At 41.4% G+C, this 23192-nt stretch overlaps 1 protein-coding gene across 1 annotated transcript in view; it reads left to right on the top strand.

The window, feature by feature from the left end:
* Positions 1 to 284: 284 nt before the first annotated feature.
* cntnap3 (contactin associated protein family member 3) overlaps positions 285 to 23192 on the top strand; it is a 103493-nt gene continuing 80585 nt past the window's right edge. The window contains 2 exon segments of the mRNA XM_048234638.1: positions 285 to 648; positions 19212 to 19322. Coding sequence (XP_048090595.1) covers positions 432 to 648; positions 19212 to 19322 — 328 coding nt within the window. The 5' untranslated portion in view covers positions 285 to 431.

Here is a 23192-nt window from a genome sequence, read left to right as displayed (position 1 = left end):
ATTGTTTATTTCTATGATTGATGCAAAGAATATAAACATTTTCATTATGCTCATAATAGTATATTTAGGAGAGAGAGGCGAGGAAAACGCTCAAATCTTAAAGTAACAATTTAATATCTCAGTGAATGTTAATTAATACTATAAAATAATGAGCTGAACGTAAACCTGATCAGTTCGTCAAAATATCGTGAGAACAGCTCGGTTCAAGGCTGCCCAATCTTATTTGTACAGAGGCGTGCTATCCTCTGCGGCCGTTGGTCCCTCTCCACACCCACAGTGCTCCAGTGTGGTGGGACAGAAGGACTGCGCGAGCCTGAGTGTATAGTGAGGTTGCAGTCAGAACCGTGTTTCTTTTACGGAGTACGACCAGGACAGCGACAGGCTGCAGTGTAGGAGTGTCTTTCAGATTTTCATGCAGAATTCGTATTCAAATGTTCTCAGCTGCGAGATGGCGTGAAAGAGCCGCGCGTAACGGACACACCACAGAGCCGCCGCGCGCACTTCACTCCTCAGTGAAGAGGGAGAAGGCACAACTCTCCTCTCGGCATCCCGCTCCTTCAAATATGGATTTAGGGTTAAAAAGGCGCAGTGGAACATTCTTATGGCTCTCTCTCCTGGTTTGCTGTATCGGCGGGACATTAAGCATAGGTGAGCATGTTCAATATTTACTGACTTTATATTACTTAAATGCTGCGGTGTAAAAGCATACCGCGATGCCACTCGAATCAGCTGCAGAAGTTCTGTAAAAACTTACTTCTGTGTTCGACTGTATAATTAATACACTACAATTACTACTAGACTGTGAATTACTACAGAGGATTTACTATAATGACAACTATGGGCATGCCTTATTCTGTTTTGAAATAATTGAATGTGTTCCGTGGAAACTGTGAAAACCTTCCAGTTGTGGTGTATTGGGTTTAACAAAGCATATGTCAGTTTACTGATCGTAAAATAGTCACTCAAACACAATGCACTGAGCTCCCCTCTTCAGTCCAGCAACTTTAATACAAAGAAATGCCTTTGCTAGAGACAAATAATGCGGGCTGTCCGTTTTTACATGCAAAAGGAACATTAGACTTGGTGTTCTCTCGTTCTGTCGTAAGTCCCCTTTCATACGCGCAAGCAGACTAACCTTCATTGAAGTGAGTAGTAAGCAGGATATCTTAGAGGTTTAAGAATATAGCCTACCGTTTGTCTTGTCTGAAGATGGTGTGCTCAGGAAGACATAGGCTGCATCACCATCGAGTTCGCACCCAATGGACCGGACATCTGCATCTGCAATGCAAACACGCTGCACTGTATTCTGCACTTTGAAGTTGTTTTGATATACACCAAAGTCTTTGCATTAACGGAACTGTCCAGCTGTTTATCTCAGTTTGGCTCGTCAACGCTTGTAAAACACCACCTTCGCCGTTCTACGTGTTCTGTAGAAGACTTATGATAGCACATATGGTGAATAAGATTACACGGGTATTTTCACGAAACAAACATTATATTATACGCAAAACAATAATCATGCCCCTCAGGAATACGATTGTTTCCCTTGTTTACGCAGTCAATGTGGTTCATTTTTGTGCAATTTGATGGTACACAAAAGGCTGAATCAATGCATAAACCAAAAAAATACATAAATTAGTTGACGTCGTCACATCTGACAGATTTTATGGCGATTCTGAAAGAATTCTAGAATAATTGTATTCTATCGAGGGCAGACGTCCTATTCCATTCTATGCATGGCACACAGGAGTAGTCATACACGAGCTTTTTTAGAGGAGAAGGTAGACTTTCTCTCTTTAGCACTCACCGTCTCTCTCTGTGTATGTCTCTCTTTCTCTCAATCTCTCTCTCTCACACACAGGGACATATATCCTGCTTGCGCTAACGTACGCAGATTAGAGGCACTGGAGATGCATTTGTACTGTAATTGAAGCAGATGGCGTTGAACTTTGCAAGCTCCCATTCTCCTGCACATCAAATTCCTGCATATACGTGTATGCCATTCTCAGCATAATGTATGCAAGCCCCCCCTCTTCTCCATGGCCCACTGGCGTGGAGTGGCAGCAACAAAAATAATGGTCATAATTGCATCGCTGCTGAGTGGGGTTTCCAGTTATTATAATTCACTTCGAAAGATGCTTTCTTCCATATCAGTGTGGAATCATTCTCGGGTCACTGGAAGCTTTCTATCAGCACTGAGAGACTGGGATTGACCCATATTTAACCTGTCAACTAGCATTCTCTTCCCTGTTATGTTATACATCATGAAACAAAGTGAGGTATAATGTCTCTCTCTCTCTCTCTCTCTCTCTCTCTCTCTCTCTCTCTCTCTCTGTGTGTGTGTGTGTGTGTGATTGTGTGCTGAGTCTGTTATAACACTCTGTAAATGACATCATGGTTGCTCAAAACAGCAGATACTTCATAGCAGTTTAGCATGCCAGAACATTAATTCGTACAGCATAAACTAACAGTACAACTCTCGCATACAGCAGGTAGTTTTTTGTATATTTTACCACAGCACAGGAAAACACGTCACAGTTAAAGATAGCAAAGTGTTTCGTAGGAGAGTGCAGAAAGTTCCTGCACAGGACTGTGTAGTGTAGTAGGCCTACAGAGCCCTGCAAGTCGAGCCCAGTAGCCTGTTGGAAAGCCTAGCACAGCCAGGATGGCAGTGCACTCAGGGAAAACTCAAGCACTCGCCTACTTTACTCTGCCTAAGGGGGAATCCCTGATGTCACGGTAAATGCCTTTTAATTGACATAGACAAGCCTACTAAACTACACTTAAGTGAATGAAGGATTCAGGCATGCATTGTTGAGCACTCTGGTCTTGTAACATGTACAGTAAGCAAGACAGATGAAAGCTATGGAGGAAAAGTTATCTGACACACACATCTTCACAGGATTGCCACCAGACTGTCTGAGGCTCTAGACAACATTTTTGTTATTCTTGTGGAAATGAAGACATCTCGGTTCAGCTCAGTGCAATTCAGCCATGAGGAAACTAAAGTCAGACAAAGTCACAGCATTGCACAACCTAACAGTGAAAAGTACAGAACTGTAGGCTACTGAATTGTAGTACAGCACAGAAAACCACAGCTCATAATGCCATTCAAAATCAAAACATAAAAGCATCCAGGCCATATGTAAAGAGATCCACATGAAAGGTTACGCTGCACAGTGCCTTGTGCATTCTACTTGTGTGAAGGTCTATGGAGGGAGAGATGCATGTGTATGTATGTATGTGTGTATGTATGAGTGTGTGTGTGTGTGTGTGTGTGTGTGTGTGTGTGTGTGTGTGTGTGTGTGTGTGTGTGTGTGGGTGTGTGGGTGCGTGGTGTTTGTGTGTGTGTGTGTGTGTGTGGGTGGGTGAGTGTATGCTGTTTGTGTCTGTGTGTGAGGGGTGGTGAGCGGTGTGGGGGGTTGACTGTAGTGTAGTAGAGGCGGCTCTGCTCTTAGCCAGCAGGCACGTGCGCACATAAGACGCTGAGAGCCCCAACGCTGTGGCAAAGGAGAAGCTCACAGCTGGATATAATGCTGTGCTGTGCCGCTCGGAGTTTATGTCAGGTGACCCATTTTTCCAGCTATTTCTTTTGGGTTCCTCAAAAGTGATGATGGATTATTGCAGAAACCACATGAATACAAATATATACAGTTGATTTAACTTTGTTTCAAGGATACCCTTAGCTGTAGAAAAAAAATATGTTTAATGCAAAAGTTACTCTCTAGTATAAGAGCAGTGTCTGCCTGTATATGTGTAGGAATAGCTAAGTCTGTGCGTGTTTGTATATACACAGTATATGGTTTTCTGGTTTTCTTTCATATGGGCTGTATCATATGGTGTTCATATGGGCTATGTATAACAGCTGTATCATATGGTGTTCATATGGGCTATGTATAACAGACCGCTGTCAAGGAAAATGGGTTTTGTGCTTCTTATTCACATCTTTCATATCACTCCGCAAGTAGTCCGGTCACTTCTTGCAATAGAACTTCATACAGAAGTGAAAGCAGATGGTTAATCAGCTGTGTTCTAAAGAATGTTTGATTTAAGTTCAGTGTTTTGCGATTGCAAGCTATTTGTTCCTCAGTAAAAGCCTTGTTAATGGTAACAAATACGTGTTAAGAGGCATCGTGTGGAGTTCATTTTTCATTTTGGTAAGTAGCCGTATAATTAGCGGGTTAATGTATAGAAAGTAGGGGTGTAAAGATTAACCGATACGTATCGGTATCCGTTTTTAACGTGTAAGATACGGCTACATCGATACGTGAAGCCCCGTATCGGAAAAAAACTGAAATGAACCGGTCGTTATATCGATTTACTTGTTCTGAATCGGTGCACAACCTTTTCTGCTCGCTCAGACTCATTTACGTTCCAAGCAGCGCGTTCATCCTACTTCCGGTTTTTGAAACTATACGTGGCACGGAATTGTGGGTAATGCAGTTCGTTTTTTGGTTACATTCATTGCCCAAAGTTGTCAAAAGACCTCATTACCCATACATCTATTGCAACTTAACCATGTGACAACTTGCACTCGGTCGGCTTTTGTTTTTCGAAATCCAGCGCGAAATTAAGCACTTATAGCAGGGGTGGGCAAACTTTTTGGCTCAAGGGCCACACTGGGTTTTGAAAATTGGCCGGCGGGCCGCACAACAAGTTTAGATAATCATATTCACACATTGTGTTGCCTAATTGACAACCATGACCATGATAATTGATCATATAAAATGAATGTGCACCTTGAGCAAATTATAAAAAATCTTTCAGAATGCTTTCCATTCTTGAACTGCATCGAATTGCATCGAATCGCATCGAATCGTACTGAATCGTTTTTTATAAACATGTATCTTTTCTTGTATCGAATCGAGCCCATGTATCTAGATGCGAATCGTATCGTCTTTTACATGAGAGATTCACACCCCTAATAGAAAGCCAGTCATTATCAATAAAATAAGTCCTTTCAGGTCGAAGCAAGTCCGGTTCGCCCTGTCAGGACTTATTTTCCCGATAATGTCCGGCATTCTATACATTATCCCTTACTTACATGTGTATGATGTGTCTGTGTGTGTGTGTGTGTGTGTGTGTGTGTGTGTGTGTGTGTGTGTGTGTGTGTGTGTGTGTGCGTACTGTATGTGTGTGTGAATGGCAGAAGACATGTAAAACAGTTATGCTCTGAAGAAGATCCTTAAGTCATGAGTTTGATGTCTACTGGCACTGCAAATATGAAGCCAGCGAAAGAAGCAATTGCTGTGTAGGGAGGCAGTGTTCAAATGCCAGGAGAGGTCTCTTGTTTGGCTGTGGTTCAATTCTGTGTACCGCTGGCTTCAAGCAATGAACTGGGTTATACCAATAAATGATACCACAGAGAGCTCTCCCGTTGGGCTAGAATGTGAGTTTTTAGATGTTTTTGGGTCATTAAGTTGTTTATTTTTTCCACATATACTAAATATACTTCATAATTCACTGATGAAGACAGTGAGGTTAGGTTTGTGTTTGAAATCCCACGGTGTGATGAAACGTGAGTGTAAATATATAGCAGAGGTGCTTGGTTCTTTGTAGCAACCTCAGCCTGTCAGAATTTATCACCGGCTCCTTTCGAGCTGGATGTTTGTATGGTGGAGAAAGTAAACCACTGCATAAAATCAATTTCGATGTGAATGCAGTACGTGTGCGTCTCTGTGTGTGCATTATGTGTGTGTGTAGATGTCTTGGTGTGTGTGTGTGTGTGTGTGTGTGTGTGTGTGTTTGTCTGAAAAACTGACTGGACATTATGATTCACGATAGGGTGGCATCTCAAAGAGCCTGGATAAGGGACAGAGGAAAGAGGGTAATAAATTGCCTTCATATATCTTCTTTACTGTCATTTATGAAAATGTGTACTGGGGAAGTCAAGCCTTGAATCAGAGTCTTACTGAGTCAAGGTTACAAAAAAGGTATCACAGGTGATTTTTATTTTCTTCCTCTTCTTTTGCTCTCTGAACTTCAAGCTGGCCGTCATGGATCTAGATTTATTAATCCAGAGTGCAGTATTTAAGCGGCAAATTAACAGAAAATTACACTGCACCTGTCAGTGGCTCAGACCGCACGGAGTGTGTGCTCAAGGCCAAGCACTTCAAAAGACTTCAGCGCCCCAAAAATGGACTCATTCGTCTTGTGGAACCTGTCACCAAAAGATAGGTGTTATTGGGACAAGAATTCATCACCGGTGCTTGATACTCCATTCATATTATCTACTGTGGGCCACTGAGAAAATATTTTCATAACTACCACACAGAGGGGAGACAGCATGATGGGCAGCGTCATATATATTAATGTGTCCTCTGGTGTTAAATTATCAACCTTTTCTGATTAAATCTCGTTGGCAGTACTCATTTGAAACCGAGAATTAATGGTCCACTGCCCAGGGAAAATGGGAGCACGGTTGACTGCTACCTACAGCAGTGGCAGAGCCCCAGTTCCCAAACATCTGAAATAACTACTTGTAATTGAAAGTCTACTTCTCAAGCTAAGGCCACAGCACTGGAGCCTGTCAATATTTATTGTCTGCTTACTGACTGTAGTTGACTGTTTTTAGTAACACAATGACAAAAGAAGTGATTGTTTTTTTGCATGTAAATATGGTTTCCTTATGCATGATCTGTATAACCTTGAACTAAAGTGAGTGATTTATTGTGAGCTAGTTTTGACTGATCTGTCATGCTATATGCTGGTTAAAAGAAGTGTAATATAGTTGTATTCGCCTAAGTAATCAGTTATGGTTAACTGAATTTTTACTGGTAATTATGGATTTTTTTTTCTTACTCACCTGATGCCACTGGTGAGACATCTCACTGCCACTCGATAGTGTTAGTCTAAAACCTTTCCATCTCGCTACCAGATTAACAAGTCAGTGTCTTGGCAGAATGAAGTTCCTAATTAAGCCAGCAGAGCTCTCAATTTACTTTTGTCGTCTGTCACTGAACTGGCCAAAAGCACTTGGTAACTTGTTGATGGTATCATACTTTGGACATAATTGAACTGCATAATTTTGCATTCATTAGGCCAACTCGTGTAGAGAAAATTCTGCTTCGCCTTGTGCCTTCATGCCTTTACAAAGTCATACAGTACAACAGAAGTGGCTTCAGGCCAGCATGTGAACATATGGCAGATTAAAATCAATGACTGTAAGTAGTCCCACTTATTGAACAGGTTTTGGTGTGTGTGTGAAATACATATTAATGTTGAATATGACTTTTAAGGTACTGTAAATTCTTTTGTTTAGGTGGTGATTTTAGTCAACATTTCACTAAATCCATAGCCATAAAATGACTAGCCTTTCTGACCAGTCAATATGATGAAACACCTCATCAGATATAGATCAGGGGCCCAGTTTCCTGAAAACACCGTCTACGAAGTTCGTAAAGTCCCTCTTGCGAACATCTTATGTTTTTCAGACCCAGGCATACAGCGAAATGCTTAATGGTCTTTGTAACCCCTTACCGAGCTGGGCTGTTCTTCTCTCTCTCTCTCTCTCTCTCTCTCTCTCTCTCACACACACACACACACACACACACACACACACACACACACACACACACACACACACACACACACACACACACCATGGGGCAGGCATTAAACAAGAGTGAGGAGAAAATGGGCTGAGTCTGAAGACAGACACTGAGCATCTCTCCCTGTGGTCACAGCAAGGGTCGCAGAGGCAGCATGGCATTCAGCTCCACTATTGCATTTCACTCTCCACCGCCTCCCCAGAGGGGAGGTCAGGTATGGGGAGAGACCCCAGTGGCAAAGCAGGTCAGGGGAGGGTAGACTAAACTCCTCTGCTCTCTCTCTCTCTCTCTCTCTGTCACGCTCGCTATCTCTCTCACTCTCCCTCTCTCTCTCTCTCTCTCTGTCACGCTCTCTCTCTCTCTCTCTCTCTCTGTCACGCTCGCTATCTCTCTCACTCTCCCTCTCTCTCTCTCTCTTGCTCTGTGTGTGTGTGTGTGTGTGTTCACAAACTTTGACAGTTTCACGGACTCACTCTTCTGTGGTTTATGCCTGTCATTTCGCCACATTAACGGTGCCTGCATGCCTGCCTGACTGCAGAATTGTAATGAGGTGAGAAACAGTGACTGGTCATGAGAAACAAACTCAATTTTTGGAGAACTTTTCAGTGCTTCTCCTGTGCAGCACTACCGTAAGTAGATCGGACAGTGCATCCCAAAGCTACATGTAGTTTGCTGGCAAGGCTACTAGTGGCAGAGCAGTGGAGACAAGCTAACAACTGCAGTAGACCTAACCCCTACCTGCACTACCCAATCTTTGAATTAGTGCTTTAATCCCAGGGCAATGAACAAGTGTTGGATCCATTATCTGTGTGTGTTTTTATATTATATACTTTAATTACTCTTTCTGATGTTAAAGAATGTGTTTGTGCTGTATGTATGCTGCTGAGACCTTGAATTTCTCCTGGGGATCAATAAAGTAGCTATCTATCTTTCTATCTATCTATCTATCTATCTATCTATCTATCTATCAGAACTGCTTTGCTTTATGAAAGTAGAAAGTTTGCTGGATGAAGGTGAATTAAAGCATAGTTTGTAAGGTTGCATGAAAGACAAAGAGCAGATATAGCACATTTTTAGAGGAAGTGAGATTCTTTACTTTGAGAAAAGTTGGCCAGATTGTTTGCCACTGTCTATGTAAATTTCAAGTCAAATGTCAGCTAATATTAATTTCTCCCAAAAAAGTCTCTCTAAAGCGATGGTGTGGCAAGGTGTTGAATCAGTGAAGCTGAAAAGTTTTCTTGACTCAGCAGTGTCTGTGAATGCCAAATCACAGTGCTATTGACTGCAGTTTTCTCTAAGAACAATGGTTTTTAATTTTTCAACATTTTGTAGCACCCACTAGACACATCTATCATATGACCCCATTCAGCTAGGCCTTGCTCATCTGTTACTTGGAGAAGATATTGGACCACGAGTCAAATCTTTCACTAAACTAGTACTCCTCATCAATGTTCGTACTCTTCTATGTGACTGATGGAGCCACATTAGTAGAAGCATCTGTAAAAGAAGCTAGTAGACCCGAAGCAGCAGTACTGCAAAAAAAAAAAGGTAATCCAGTCTGCAAAATAGGGATGTACCACATTGTGTCTCATCCATGATAGGATTCCCCTTCATAAGAATTTGTCATCCCATCTCAAACTTACGGTATACCTGATTACATGTTTACATTTACCCCAAGTCTGGTGTGTGGGAACATTTTGGATTTAATTTCACCTGATGACAGCTGCAACAAAATGGTAGATAGAACTGCGACTGTGCGCAAGGATTGTGCAACACGTATTCACAATGCTAGTCACTAGTTACACAGGCCCGGAGTGGCTAATCGGGAGCTTCGGGAGGATTCCCGGTTGGTCATTAACGTTTTGGGCCGTTCTGAATATCGTGAGCTTAATTTTATTGTTTCCAGGGTTGGGTAGTAATGGATTACGTGTAATCTGTATTACGTAATCAGATTACAAAAATCAAGTATCTATAATCAACCCAGATTACAAAAAAGAAAATGTGTATCAGATTATAGTTACATTGTTGGGGATTACTTGATTACATGTTATCATGCAAACAATGCAACTTTTTTATGATAGCCAAGTTTATGTTTTAATTTTAAAAGCAGCTAATTCATTCGTCTTTATTACACGGCTGTTCAGAGTGCTGCAGAATGTTCCATTCACTTGAATGGGCCTTTCCAGCATTCGGTGGTCTGCTAATTCTCAATAACAGACTGTTGATAATTATAATAGGACCGCTGTCAAGGAAAATGGGCTTTGTGCTTCTAATTTACGTCTTTCATATTACTGTGCAAGGACTGGAACATCATTCAAAAGTTAAAGCAGACGGTTGATCAGCTGTGTTCTAAAGAATGTTTGATTCAAGTTCAGCGTGTGCTGTCACCAAAAGCCACAATGAAATGGTAACAAATAGGCTATAGCCTAGGATATGTAGGCTAAAGAGTCACATCGTGGGGAGTTTATTGTTTCGTTTTGGCAAGTAGCCGTGTAATAAGCGGGATAATGTATCAACGCCGGTCATTATTGGAAAAATAAGTCCCTGCGCGTCGGGGTCCGGTTCACCCTGTCGGGACTTATTTTCATAATAATGACCGGCGTTCTATACATTATCCCTTACATAAATGTCATTATCATCCAATTGCCTGTGTAGTTTCTTGATGAGAAAAAGGTTCAAATCAAAACCCAAGATGGAGAAGCCGTCGACCGATAGACCCGTTCCAGTTGGGAAAAATGCATTCAGTTCTTGGAAATATCGCCACAACTTTGAATTAAAGACAGTGGGAAATAAGAATGTGTATGTTGTGTGCAAGTTCTGTAAAAAGTAATCCTAAAGTAATCAGAATAAGTTACATGTTTTGGGTAATCCAATTATCCGATTACGTTACTGAATAAAATAATTGCCATGTAATCTGTAGTCAGTAATGGATTACATTTCAAAGTATTCTTACCCAACCCTGATTGTTTCTTAAGTTCATTTTCTGTGCCCTTGCAGCCCCTTAGCACTTAGTACTTGCATTTTCCCAAATATTAAAAAAGCACTCACAAAAGCTGTATGGAAGTTACAACCAAGTATTTGCAATAATTAAGGGGAATAGGCTACATGTGCGGCCCCTCCTCCAGTGTCCAGTGGCACGGCTCTGACCAATTTTCAGGTGTGCAGGGGGGACGTGTAGTAGACTAATAATTAATTTTACTGTAAGGTAATAAGCCCAGATCTCACAAGCCCTTGAAAATAAAATACCATTTTGCCCTATGCAACAATTTTAGCAAAAATGACTTAATTATGCAGGTTGAGAGAATTATTTTAGCAAAAATTACTTAATTATGCAGGTTGAGAGTCGTTCTGATGGTTCTACAGCACTTTTTGGGTCATTTGGTGGGTGCTTCGTCTCCCCCTAGTGCTTCTCTGTGGAAAAAAACGAATATGCAACTTTCTGGTCGCGGTCCGATGAACCTTGACCGGTGGTCAAGCAGTGTTGTATTGAATTAAGTGGGCTTTTTCTTTGAAAGTGTTGCAGGGTTCATATGGACATGACACCGGTTCATGTTTAGAATTCTGAGGTCTTGTGAAACGCAGATGGACTACACACTTACCAGATGCAGTCCTTGTTCTCTTTAAATGCACATCTTCTCACTTCCCCATACGTTTACTCCCACAACATCAGATCAAAGAGATCCAAATATGGGATTTTTTAACTACTGAGGCTATTGATTCCTGTCAAAGAAAATCACTCTATTTATCTTTCAGCTATACCATTCATATGGTTCTCCAAATTAAATACGTTGTAGGTTTTCATTAATTGATGGTTGTTCATTTTTTGTAAACCATAATATATGGCTTGCACTTGTATATGTACTATATGTATATTGGTTTAAATGTTAAATGTATGTTTAGCCAGATGCGTGACGTGTGTCCACAAAACAGTTCTCAACAAATGTGAAGTCAGCCTAATTTTAGGATGGAAAGTTCAGGCAGCGGCCCATATTTAAGCTTATGATCTTTTGAGTCACTGATGAATAATACATAGTAAGAGGAGAGCTTGTGCTGGCTTGTGCTGGCCAAGTCTTCCATCAGTAAAACATTAGGCAGTGGCTAGCCCAGCCTAAAAACGTGAAGGTGACTTGATTGACAGTATTCATTTAGATCTATGTCAGCCGTTACTTCTTCAGGTGTTTTTCACTGCAGGAAATAGACAGAAATCAAAGAAAATGGAGAGGTCTGGACAACTGTATATTTTAGGGTGGCGACATGACCATATAGCCCTGAAAATTTGTTGGTTTGAAGTGTCAACATGACCTAGTTAGAGTAGTGCATGGGCATAATTTTTTCATGATTCAACTAGCCGTGCTGTGTGTGTCTGTGTGTGTGTGTGTCTGTGTGTTGTGTGTCTGTGGTTGTCTGTATGTGTGTGTGTGTGTGTGTGTTGTGTGTCTGGTTGTCTGTGTGTGTGTGTGTGTGTGTGTGTGTGTGTGTTGTGTGTCTGTGGTTGTCTGTGTGTTGTGTGTGTGTGTGTGTCTGTGTGTGTGTGTGTGTGTGTATTAGAGAGAGATGCGGTGAAAACGATGGCGGTGGATTGCTAGTATATGATTTGTGCTTGGATTTGATATTTTACTCTCTGTCTTCCACTTTTTGATAATTCTATCCAACTCAACTAGCAAGATATATCTACTGTCTGGATTGAACTAAGTTCTGTGTAATGAACAAATAGCAGTATATACATGAAATCTGAACTGAGAGTGCAATTAATGTCCCAATACTGCCAGATTCCATTCTAGCATGGCTGATGGACAGTCTGTTAATCTAGTATGTCAGCAACACTGTGGTGTTGATGTATAATACTGCCAACTCTCTTTCCTATACACTGCATTACAAGGCATGTACTCCAGACATTTGAGATTGCGTTGGCATGTAATTATGCAGAGAACTAGTATTGTCCCTCAAACTGAACCCTACGGCCCATAATTCTCCTTCAAGTTTGCCCTCTAGTAACAAGTTAATGCAAAGAACCATGACTAATTTACTTTTGTAATGTCTTGGCAAATGGGCACTTACTAGAAGGGCACACAAGGCCTGTTATAGAGGCGTAGGAACAGGTGCTATACTGAACATCTACTGTGTGTCTCGCTCTGATAAGATAGTCCCAACCTAAGCTGAAAACACGTGGGAATATGCTCTCGGTTTCAACTCATTCCAGCACTCTAAACTTGGATCTCTTTATAATTCCAATAAAAAACCACCTCACTAGTTTCACACAAATTAGCACAATAAGCAGCAAATTAAGCGTGCATGGCACTATTAGATTGGCTTTTTATGGGAGAGGGGAAACTGCCAGAATTCGATTTCATCCTGCTGCAATTATGTGCGAAAATGTTGGCACTACTGGGATGTCCTGTATTTTCTTAAGAAAAAGCTTTTCTTAACTTAAAAAAAAAAAACACACACACCTACCTAGACAAGACAGCTAAAACTGCTCATTCTGAAAAGGCATCCATCTAAAATAGCATCACATTGTATGCCATACATTTCAAATGATGGATCATTTTGATTTACCTTGAATCACCTCTAATGTAGAGGGAATTGTATGGGAGGAATATCTCAGGAGTAGGCCACATTTAAGGTGTCTGACTGCTGACAAACACCATCTTCTCAGCTCCACACAGATAGGTGGGAAATACTCACCTATATTCACCTATTCCTACCGTAATAGAACTTGTGTTCTGCTCTCGCGACCGTGCAAATTTCGATAGCAGCTGCTGTCCCATCTGGACAGTCAAGACATGGCACACAGTAGGCTACAGCACGTGTGCCAGGAACACTATGAAATTCAGACCGCTTCACTGAGGACAGACCCTTCAAAGAATTTGAAAATGTCCACGGTAACATTGTCAGTGCTGTCTATTGAAGCTTATTTTATAATTGACTACAAGCATGTGTCTATTTAGACAGGGATGGATTACTGTACGGGCCTACCGGGCCCAGGCCCAGGGGCCCAAGGGGTCAGGGGGCCCTGAAGCCCAAGCCTTTGCATGGAATCATTGCCTCAATATCAACAAATCAGGATGTAGGCTATGAATCTGATTGAATTTAGTATTGGCCATCCCCAAAATGCACCAGAATACAGGAAATCACATCAAACTAATTAAAAATGTTCTGGAGGAGGACCCCCAACCCCCCCCTCCCACATATACGACAATAAGTGGGGGGCCCTTAATACATCTGGGCCCAGGGGCCCGAAAGTTCATAATCCGCCCATGTATTTAGAAGCAATGCAGCCTACATCAACTGCTTTGCTATATAGCCATATGACACCTTAGCTTTACTAAACATGCCCCTGGACACACTCTTTATTAAAACCAGCAGTATGTCTTATTTAGTTGTTGTCCTTTACTTTATTTATCTGACAAATTCTTCCATTAGTCAAGCTGGCAAATATTAGTCTAGGCAAGATAGCAAGTTTAATTTCAGATGGATGATTGCTCGTGCTTGCACGCACACACAGATTAGCTGATTAATTATGACTGGTGGAATAGCATGGGAAATAGCAACTGTCGTGTGGCAGTACGAGATAGTGGGGACACTGCATTAATAAGAACTCGCAGCCTTGCAGAAACAACATGGACGAAAGCATGGAAAGAAGGGTAAACATTAAAATGTTGTTTTTGTAAAATGTTTTGGTTTTTGGTTTAAACTGAATTTATAGTATTTCAATGTTATATTGAAACTCTACTTCCATGTTATGTAGACTGCCAAATGGATCTTTCCTGACTTTAACTTGTGGGTAGCACATAGCCCATTACATTCCCTTGTCAGTCATCACAGTATATAATTCTCCATATAGCACAGCTGAGGGTTGTTTAACGGCACTCAGCTTCGTTCGCTCACTTTGTGCCCAACAACAGCCCTCAGCTCAGTCAGTGTGCTATATTCACGATATAGAACGACTTCTCAGGGCTTATTGCTTAACAAAACTCGTGCAACTTGAAAGTCCCCCCCCCCCCCCCCCCCAACACCACCACCACCACCCCCGTGGCTCAAATAATGATGTTGCTGGTGCCTAACTTAAGGGTACAAAACTCTTTATACACGTCTCTTTATAGATTCTGCTCTTTGTCTTCCTGGCTAAGGGTGGCCATGGCAAGGTGTAATCTAGTGGAGGCAGGATGGTGCTCTTGCTCTTGCTCACTCAACTGTGTTTGTTGCCCGTCTTATTTTCAGAGAAAAAAAAGTGCCATTGAAAGAAAGGACGTCAGGTTAAGAGGTTCAGATGGTGGTGCAGCTGCACACTTTTTTTTTCTGCTGACGAAATTAGGACTTCCCAAAGAGATCAGAGGGACTTCTTCACTCACCAGAAGTCATTCCACATCCTGCACTTCAGTTCAAATGTTAAACGCTGTGCCTCGGCCAAGTCGCGATCTGTTTCGCCAGTCTGGCCCGTTAATCCCCTGCCAGGCGAATGGGCCTAATTAAGGCAGGAAAGTGCCCAGCTCCTGCCACATTAGCGCATTCAGTCAGAGAGCAAGTCTGTCAATGCAGGCGCACAGTGCAAATGTCCGACGCTGTTCAGTGCAAAGCTCTTGCTGGGATGGAGAAGGGGGGAAAAAAACAGTGCACACTTGGTCTCTGGCAGTTCTTGGTCTTATTTGAGATTTTGCCACATTTTACCGCTGCTGATCTGTTTCGGGGGCTGCTGGGGAGGAAAAAAGACAATGTTATGAGTTTGGTGGGGGGTATAGCATCAATACCCCTGCTCATTAGTATTCACTCTGTGGCTCTGTCACTTGGACTTAAGCTTGTCTGTGATCCCAGCAAACAGACTGAAAACTGAGTGAATGAGCCAAACGCTCTGCCTGGTGTTCCAAACTCTCCTAACAATACTGATTAGATCTGATTCCATGGGGGCTGGGAATCAGAGGAGGCATTTAATGTCAAAACATGGCTAAACACTTCCAACCACAGATTTCGGTAGGAAGAAATATGATGATGAAATGTTGAGGCAGGGATTTAAGCAAAAAGCCCCGAGAGGACGTAGGTTACACTGATTTTAGAACAGCTAAGGGGCATTGTTAGGGAAGACAACACTGTTAGTGTCTGCAAGAAAGTTACAACACATAATCTGGCAAGATTTAATAAAATAACAAAATAAAGGCACAGTAACGAGAAATGTAACGATTTATTCATAGATAATCATTCTCCCGGCAATAAATATATTTCATCTATTTGAATGGTTGCCAAGCAACATTGAGACGCAGCTACTTTAACTTTTGTATCTATGGTAGCGCAGTGCAGTAATATAGAATGAAATGTGGTCAAGGTGTATATTTGTGCTGGATTTTACAATGGCATCGAACGTGATTCAGCCAATCATAATCTAGGACTGGAACTATCCGTTTTAGAAATATGGAACTGTGGAGGTCTGTGAGAATGGAATGGACCCTCTGATCATGCTCTTTTTGTTGAACCCTTTTGATGCTTCACTGAATTCCAGTATTTCATAAATGTAAGCCTCACATTTTTTCCCCCTCTTTCGTTGCCTACAGAAAAAAGAACCCCAGGGACCTTTTAGCTTTCATCAACCATGAAGAGTCTTTTTTTCTTAGAAAGTAAAAAAAAAGCCAGATAGAGGATTTGGGATTTTATTTTAAGCGGCATCTTGTGATGAAATGTTGTTATGATTGTTGTGGGATCTGCACTACTCTACACACATGAGGAGACAAAGCCACAGTTAGGAGTCTCAGAATGATGCCTGTTTTTTTATTTTTTTAAACCCATCCCTTCCTACAATGGCCCCCCAAAGAGGGAGTGCAACCTATTTAGGAGTGGAAGTGTGATCTCTTTTGTTTATTTTCAATTTTGGATCAGGCTGAACACTTCAAATGACTGCTAAAAAGGGTTGTCGCATCTGTAGGACTCACGTCTGTTTGATGTCATGCTTTCACACTGTCCTGACTTCCCGGTAATGATGATATTCTTTCAACTTTCATTGTCATTCAATTTGTGCTTTTGACTAATTAATGATTTAAAATGGCTATGGATCGTTTGAAGCCAATTATACAAATTGGGATTGTCACTGTGGGCCCACCAAAGGAATGAGATTGATGCTACAAAGTGTATTCAACTATCAAATGAATAAAACATGGTGGCATGAAGCAGAGTTCCTGTCTGGATGGTGGTATTTTACATGAGGTTGCATTAAGTGACATGATGGTATTATAATATTGTGTTTTGCATTTGCAAATTATTCATGACCTTGTTTGAGACATCTGTCCTTACACATATTCTCACACAACATATTGTCAAAACTGACTAGATGAACAGAGAAAGACAGAGAATGTGTGTGTGTGTGTTTTTACATCCATGTTTAACACTTAGAAATTTGTACTTCCAGCATCCTTTCATGTTGCATATTGAGTTACTGTTTTGACAGATAAGTTTGTGCTAACAATTAGTGTATTTATATACTTTGTTATGTGCCAGGTAATTGTCAAATATTTACAGTAGGGCTAATTAATGTTGGCTCAATATTATACTATACTAACCAATCTTATGTGTATTGTTTGCCATGTAAACAATGAGAATATCCCCAAAGACATTCAGGCAAGAAGACTCATCATCCCTCTTAGCAAGGGAAAAGTCTTACTTTTTTGCTTGAATTATAGCTGTTTTCACTGCTACAAATAAAATCTCTGTACATGTATGTCTCTCATGCCCGAGTAACTGTAAATTACTCCTTTATCTGTAATACGATTGGTAGATGCATTGAACAATGCTTAATGCTTTCAAAAGAGCAAATAAATGTTCCTTCTGTGTGAGCGATGAGAAGTAAATCTGGTTTTATTGCAGTGGTGTCCTATTATGTTCAGATTATTTTTCATCATCTGCAGTAACGATGGAGTTTTCTTTCACTATGTTTGTTACTATTTTTAAAGATCTCCAGGTTAATTAGGCCTTCTGACAAGCCCTGCCCTTTAAAAGACACCCTCTGGTGGAAAATAGTTTTAAACCTTGTCACCATGCCCATATGATGTTTGTTATTATGTTTTCCAAGACCAAATAAGCAGTCAATGTCATGGCCTTAGGTTTTACATTTCAACCAATCAAAGCCCAGCTAGGCCAATTCAGACATCAATCCATTAGTGTGGTAAGGGCAGACAAGCTACAGACAATGGATCAGCTGCAGCTGCCAATAGCAGGTGAACAGCGTGGGAGAGGGGGCCGGGACAGACAGATTCGAGTCCCTGAAGTGAGGAAAAAGGTGTGAAGGTATGCCATTTCAAAGTGTAATGCCAGCAAAAATCGGCCTTAAAACACATCAAATAAGCCATGGAGACAGTATTTTTCGTTGATCAACCACTACAGAGCTTGCTCTGGTATACGCTATAGCCCCAAATTGCAAACAGTATAGAATAGCTAAGGGCCATGAGCGAAATGCTTCCCAAATAGCATTTTAACCAGTAATATTGTTCAAAACAGTATCAAACCTCGTCAGTAGCTTGCTCAGGGTCCCTAGGCTACACATAACACGAAACACCAACAACGAAGTTAGCAAACCCGGAGTTTATAACAGAAGACTAAAAGAACACTTCCCCTACCAGCTCCTCTCGAATGAAAATCCGTATAAGGCATTACCTTCCGGCAATAGACATCATGCTCTGTGTGAAATCTCAGTCTTCTATGAGATTAACAGTCCATTGATCAACGAAAAATACTGTCTCCACGACTTATTTTATGTGTTTTAATGCAGAAAAACACCCTTGTGTAAATTTTCGCTGGAATTACACTTTTAGGTCATGAAGGGATTTTTTCATGGAAACAACTTCTGCATACTTTAAGTTTAGAGTAACAGAGATGCAGCTTTTTCTGGCCAGCACAGTATACATATCTTCAGCTTCTCCCCAAATCATAAAATACAAACTCCAAAAAGTACTCTTAGTATAAAATAGCCTTGTTTTTTACCATTTATGCAAATAGTTCAGGTGCTTATCTTAGTGTGGCATTCTAAGCTGTAAATATTCATGTTGCCCAGGATTTTTATGTGTGGTAGAAGATTCTGCCGTGCGCAGATGATGCCTGCCAGGCACCAGTCCACTGTATCCTAAAGGCACGCCGTGTCAGGAGAATCTCCGACTGAGGATGCTGCCTACGACAGGTGTTTGGCACTTTTACAGTCCATTGCTCAGTGCAGTCAGACTTGCCACAATGCTGTTTTTAGCAGCGTGCCAATCACTGCCTCCTGGAGCCCCTAACTGCTTTGGAGAGCCTGTTGAACTTAATTTAAGTGTGCATGTGTCATGTCTGACTGATAATGGCATAAATTCACCCAGTTCCCGGCTTCTAATGAACTCTCAATCTTCCCTCTCTCTCCCAGTGCAGCATTGACAAGTTCACTTGGCATAGAGTCACATGTTTATCTGATCATGCAATGCTCTCCCTTAATCTCCAATTAAAATTAATTCCTCGCCAGCCTCCTGCTCACATAGCACTGCAACTGATAACGTATCACATCACTTGCTTTATCCTTCCCCTCTTAAAAAAAGTTCAGATTCTGCTCAGTGCTAGGTTGATCTGTCTCATGGTCATGACTCAGAGTCCTTTGACAAATGTCCTTGGTTTGCTAACTTTTTTCCCCAACCCCCCCCCCTTCCTGTTTGTTGACAGAGAACTGTGATGGATCGCTGGTGTCTCTCCTCCCTCCGACTGCCTTCAGAAGCTCGTCTCAGTTGTCCAGCAGTCATGGGCCGGGCTTTGCCAAACTCAACAGGAGAGACGGTCAGTTTTGCACAGGGGTGTTTTTTTGCCATCACTCCATGCTTTTTGATCACTGTTAGATCAATGGAAGACCACAGTTGGCATCACGATGGCAGTAGCGTCTGACCTGACTTAGGGAATAATGTTGTTTATCAAGATTAGCTGGGATTATTAAATGGACATGAAAGAGCCTGTCTCTCATGAAATTATTTTTTTCTCTCATTAGTTAGGAACAAAGGAATAAATGATTGTTGCTTGAATCCCTCCAAAATTCAGATAAGAGACTAAAGGGCCGTTAGGAGGTGAAGCTGGTATCACTGATTCACACATTTGACCTTCAGCGTTGACAGCAGAGAGGCTGATTTCATTCAGATGCAGAAGTACATCTATGCAACAGGCACACAGCTGTCGAAAGCACATCAGGCATTCTTCCTGCATTATTAGATCCCACTCTGAATGTAAACATGGGTAGCTGGTACGGTTTAAAATATATAAATATGCCCTGTGGCTGTAAGGGCTACGTGCTGCATATTCAGCATATGGTTTTTGACACCATGTCACAGACACATCATCTACTGTATGAAGAAGGGGAGGATATTCTGCACTGTTTTTTTGATTGCCCATCAAGGCACTGGGAGTGCATCAATGGCATGAAACTGTCACGTCTCTTCATTATGCAGTTTTAATTACAGATGTGATTCAGTTGCACATTTAGTGGCTGTTGTCAATAGGCATGTCTTTTTAAGTGGGCCTCCAATTAATTGTCACTCAAAACAGAGTCTGTGCATAAAATTAATTGCTCTCAATCCAAAGCAACCTTTTATATACGGAAAGATGTCGATGGAAACATAGACATGCACTGAAGTGTTTTGAATCAATCATTATTATGACCGCCCGCCCTTTAAGCCGGCGGTCATATAGGTTTAGTCAGATTTTTTTTTTTTTTTTTTTTTTTTTTTTTCGCATGCCCAAATTTCCGTCAATGATTCCCGGGACACTGAAAGACCGGGGTACACGAAACTTGGTGGGCATGTAACCCCATATGGATAGCATGGAACCATCGTTTTCGTTTTGATCTGTAGCCCCCGCTGGACTGGACCCCCCGAAAGGAGGGTAGGGCAGACACAGTTTTCTGTGAATATCTCGAAAACCGTAAGGTTTAGGAGGACCACCTTTTTTTTGTATGTTGATCTCAAGGGGCCATGTCAACCCATTCCATAACCACTCATTTCATGTATAGCGCCACCTAGTTAAACACAAAAAGTAAAAATGAGGTGTTGTAATTGAAGGTATCTGTGACCTAACATAGTCAAAACTGCACGAAATTGGAAGTGTAGGATCATTATGACACCCTCTGTATGCACGCCAAGTTTTGTGGAATTCCGTTCATGGGGGCCACACAATAAATTAATTTATGTTACTATACACCAACTGGCCTGTAGGTGGCCGGAGACAGTTTTCTGTGAATATCTCGAGAACCGTAGGGCCTAGGAGGTCCACCTTTTTTATGTATGTTGGTCTTAAGGGGGCATGTCAACCCATCCCATTACCACTTATTTCATGTATAGCGCCACCTAGTTAAAAATTAAAAGCAAAAAATTAGGTGTTTTCATCACAATATCTCTGGCTGACAAGGTCAAAACTGCACGAAATTAAAAGTGTAGGATCATTATGACACCCTCCGAATGCATGCCAAGTTTTGTGTACTTTCGTTCATGGGGGCCTTACAATAAAATAATTTATGTGTACATTTAGTGGCGTACACCAACAAGGATTCGGGACACTGAAAGACCGGGTACACAAAACTTGGTGGGCATGTACCCCACATGGATAGCATGGAACCGTCATTCTTCGTTTTGATCTGTAGCCCAGCTGGACTGGACATCCCGAAAGGAGGGTAGGGGCAGACACAGTTCTCTGTGAATATCTTGAGAACTGTAGGGCCTAGGATGACCAATTTTTCCGTATGTTTGCCTCAGGGTCATGTTAGCCCATTCCATGTGCACACATGTGCATAAACAGATACACACACACACATACATTTACAGTAATCATAACGTATGACACATACTCACACAGTAGACATATGTACGCATGCATGCACATGCACAAACACACATACATGAGGCAAACACACAAGCACGCACATACACACACACACACACACACCCACACACATAAACATAAATTTGTACACGCACACATGCACACAATTCAAGAATTTTTCCCGTCATCTACTCCCTGAATTTTTGGTCATTGATACCCGGGACACCGAACCACCGGGGTACATGAAATTTGGTGGGTATGTAGCCCCACTAGACTTTTACGGAAAAATTTAATTTCGTCCAAAAAAAAAACAGTTTTTCCTAAATAAATACCTGAACCGTGGCACTGAGGATGAAGAATCTTTTATGGTATGTTGGTCTCAAGGGCCCACATCAACCTGGCTCATAATCACTCATGTGATTTGCACCCCCACCCCCCGGTAAAAAATGAAAATGCAATATTATTCTGCTTTAATCGCCCCTATCTTCAGTTAAGATGTTCAGAACTGCACCAAATTTTATGTGTATGATTGACCTGGCATTCTCTGGGGGTATGCCCAGTTTCGTAGAATTTCATCCATGGGGGGGTCTAATAAAATTAGGTTATGTGTACATTTAGTGACTGTACACTCATTGGCCTGTAAATGGCGGTGCACACATATACACATGCACACACACAGGCACCCACATACTATCGGTATTAGAACGGCCGATACATAATTACAAATTCAGTAGGATTAAAAGAAAGCCAAAATAAATATTCATCATCATCATGGCTGCATTTTCAGTATTGGCGAGAAGTAGTCGTTTGTCCACTAGATGGCGATCGTTGCAGTGAGTAATAATTTTGTTGGAAGTTAAAAGTGGGTTGAAAAAAACAATAGACGCTTCCTACAAGGACTGTAATTTACCATGAACATCTAATAAGGATAGGACGATGTTCACATGAAGTGTAATTCCCATTTCTTCTTGAAGCGAAATAAATCTGAGGATGTTTATCGGACATGCTTGGTTTTACTGCAGATACGTTAATCTTGTAATATCAATAAGGACCTAGGTAATGTTACCGTTAGCGTTGGTTGAGTGATGGAGGCATTTGATTGATTGCATTTGTAGAAAACTATAAATGCGGTTATACCAAGCAAATGTATAGCAGCACTGTTTGTATCTTTTCGACTGTCATTTATTGCACGTGCTACAAAATCATTCTGTGCAATGGAAGATTTACCAACGTTACACCGGTCTGATACAGTTTTGCCTATACATCGTGAGACTGAGACGCCTGTTTATTTTGTTTTAAGTCGCGTGCAGGGTGTGAGAGGGGAATCGATGTGCTTTGATTACAGCTTGGTAGTTGTAGTCTGTGAAATTAAAAAGCACGTTATGTGTGTGAAGTATCCAAACAATGACACCTTCATTTCATTATGGCTGCTTTAGCAAAACACCTTAAGCTACTGTGTAGTGGGTCCCATTTAGAAGTGGCTACTTCATTCGCTTTTCCTTGACTCATGGAGCTGCATGAATGTTATTACAACTTTTAAGCTAATGCGATATGACAGTTTAAGTCCGCTTGATACTGTAAGGCGTAAACCATTGGTTTCCAAAGGAGATTTTATTTGTGTAAGCCAGCATAGCCTATTGACAATTTATGTTGTAAATAGGCCTACCTTATAATCCTACCTGTAGCTTAGGGGAAGCTAACAGCTTTCTATTAGGATCTAGTTTGTTAGTTACCGTTTTGTCATAACTCCCTGATGCATTTTTGCATTTAGAATAGCCAGAGCGTGTATATCTCAATCGAAAATTAAACAATATCGGGTGCCTATGGACTAGGCTGGGTGAACCC

Source organism: Alosa alosa, chromosome 23 (genome assembly GCF_017589495.1).
Source record: "Alosa alosa isolate M-15738 ecotype Scorff River chromosome 23, AALO_Geno_1.1, whole genome shotgun sequence".
Classification (NCBI taxonomy): domain Eukaryota; kingdom Metazoa; phylum Chordata; class Actinopteri; order Clupeiformes; family Clupeidae; genus Alosa; species Alosa alosa.
Note: the sequence above shows the minus strand (reverse complement) of the source record. Positions and strands in the feature narration are given on the sequence as shown.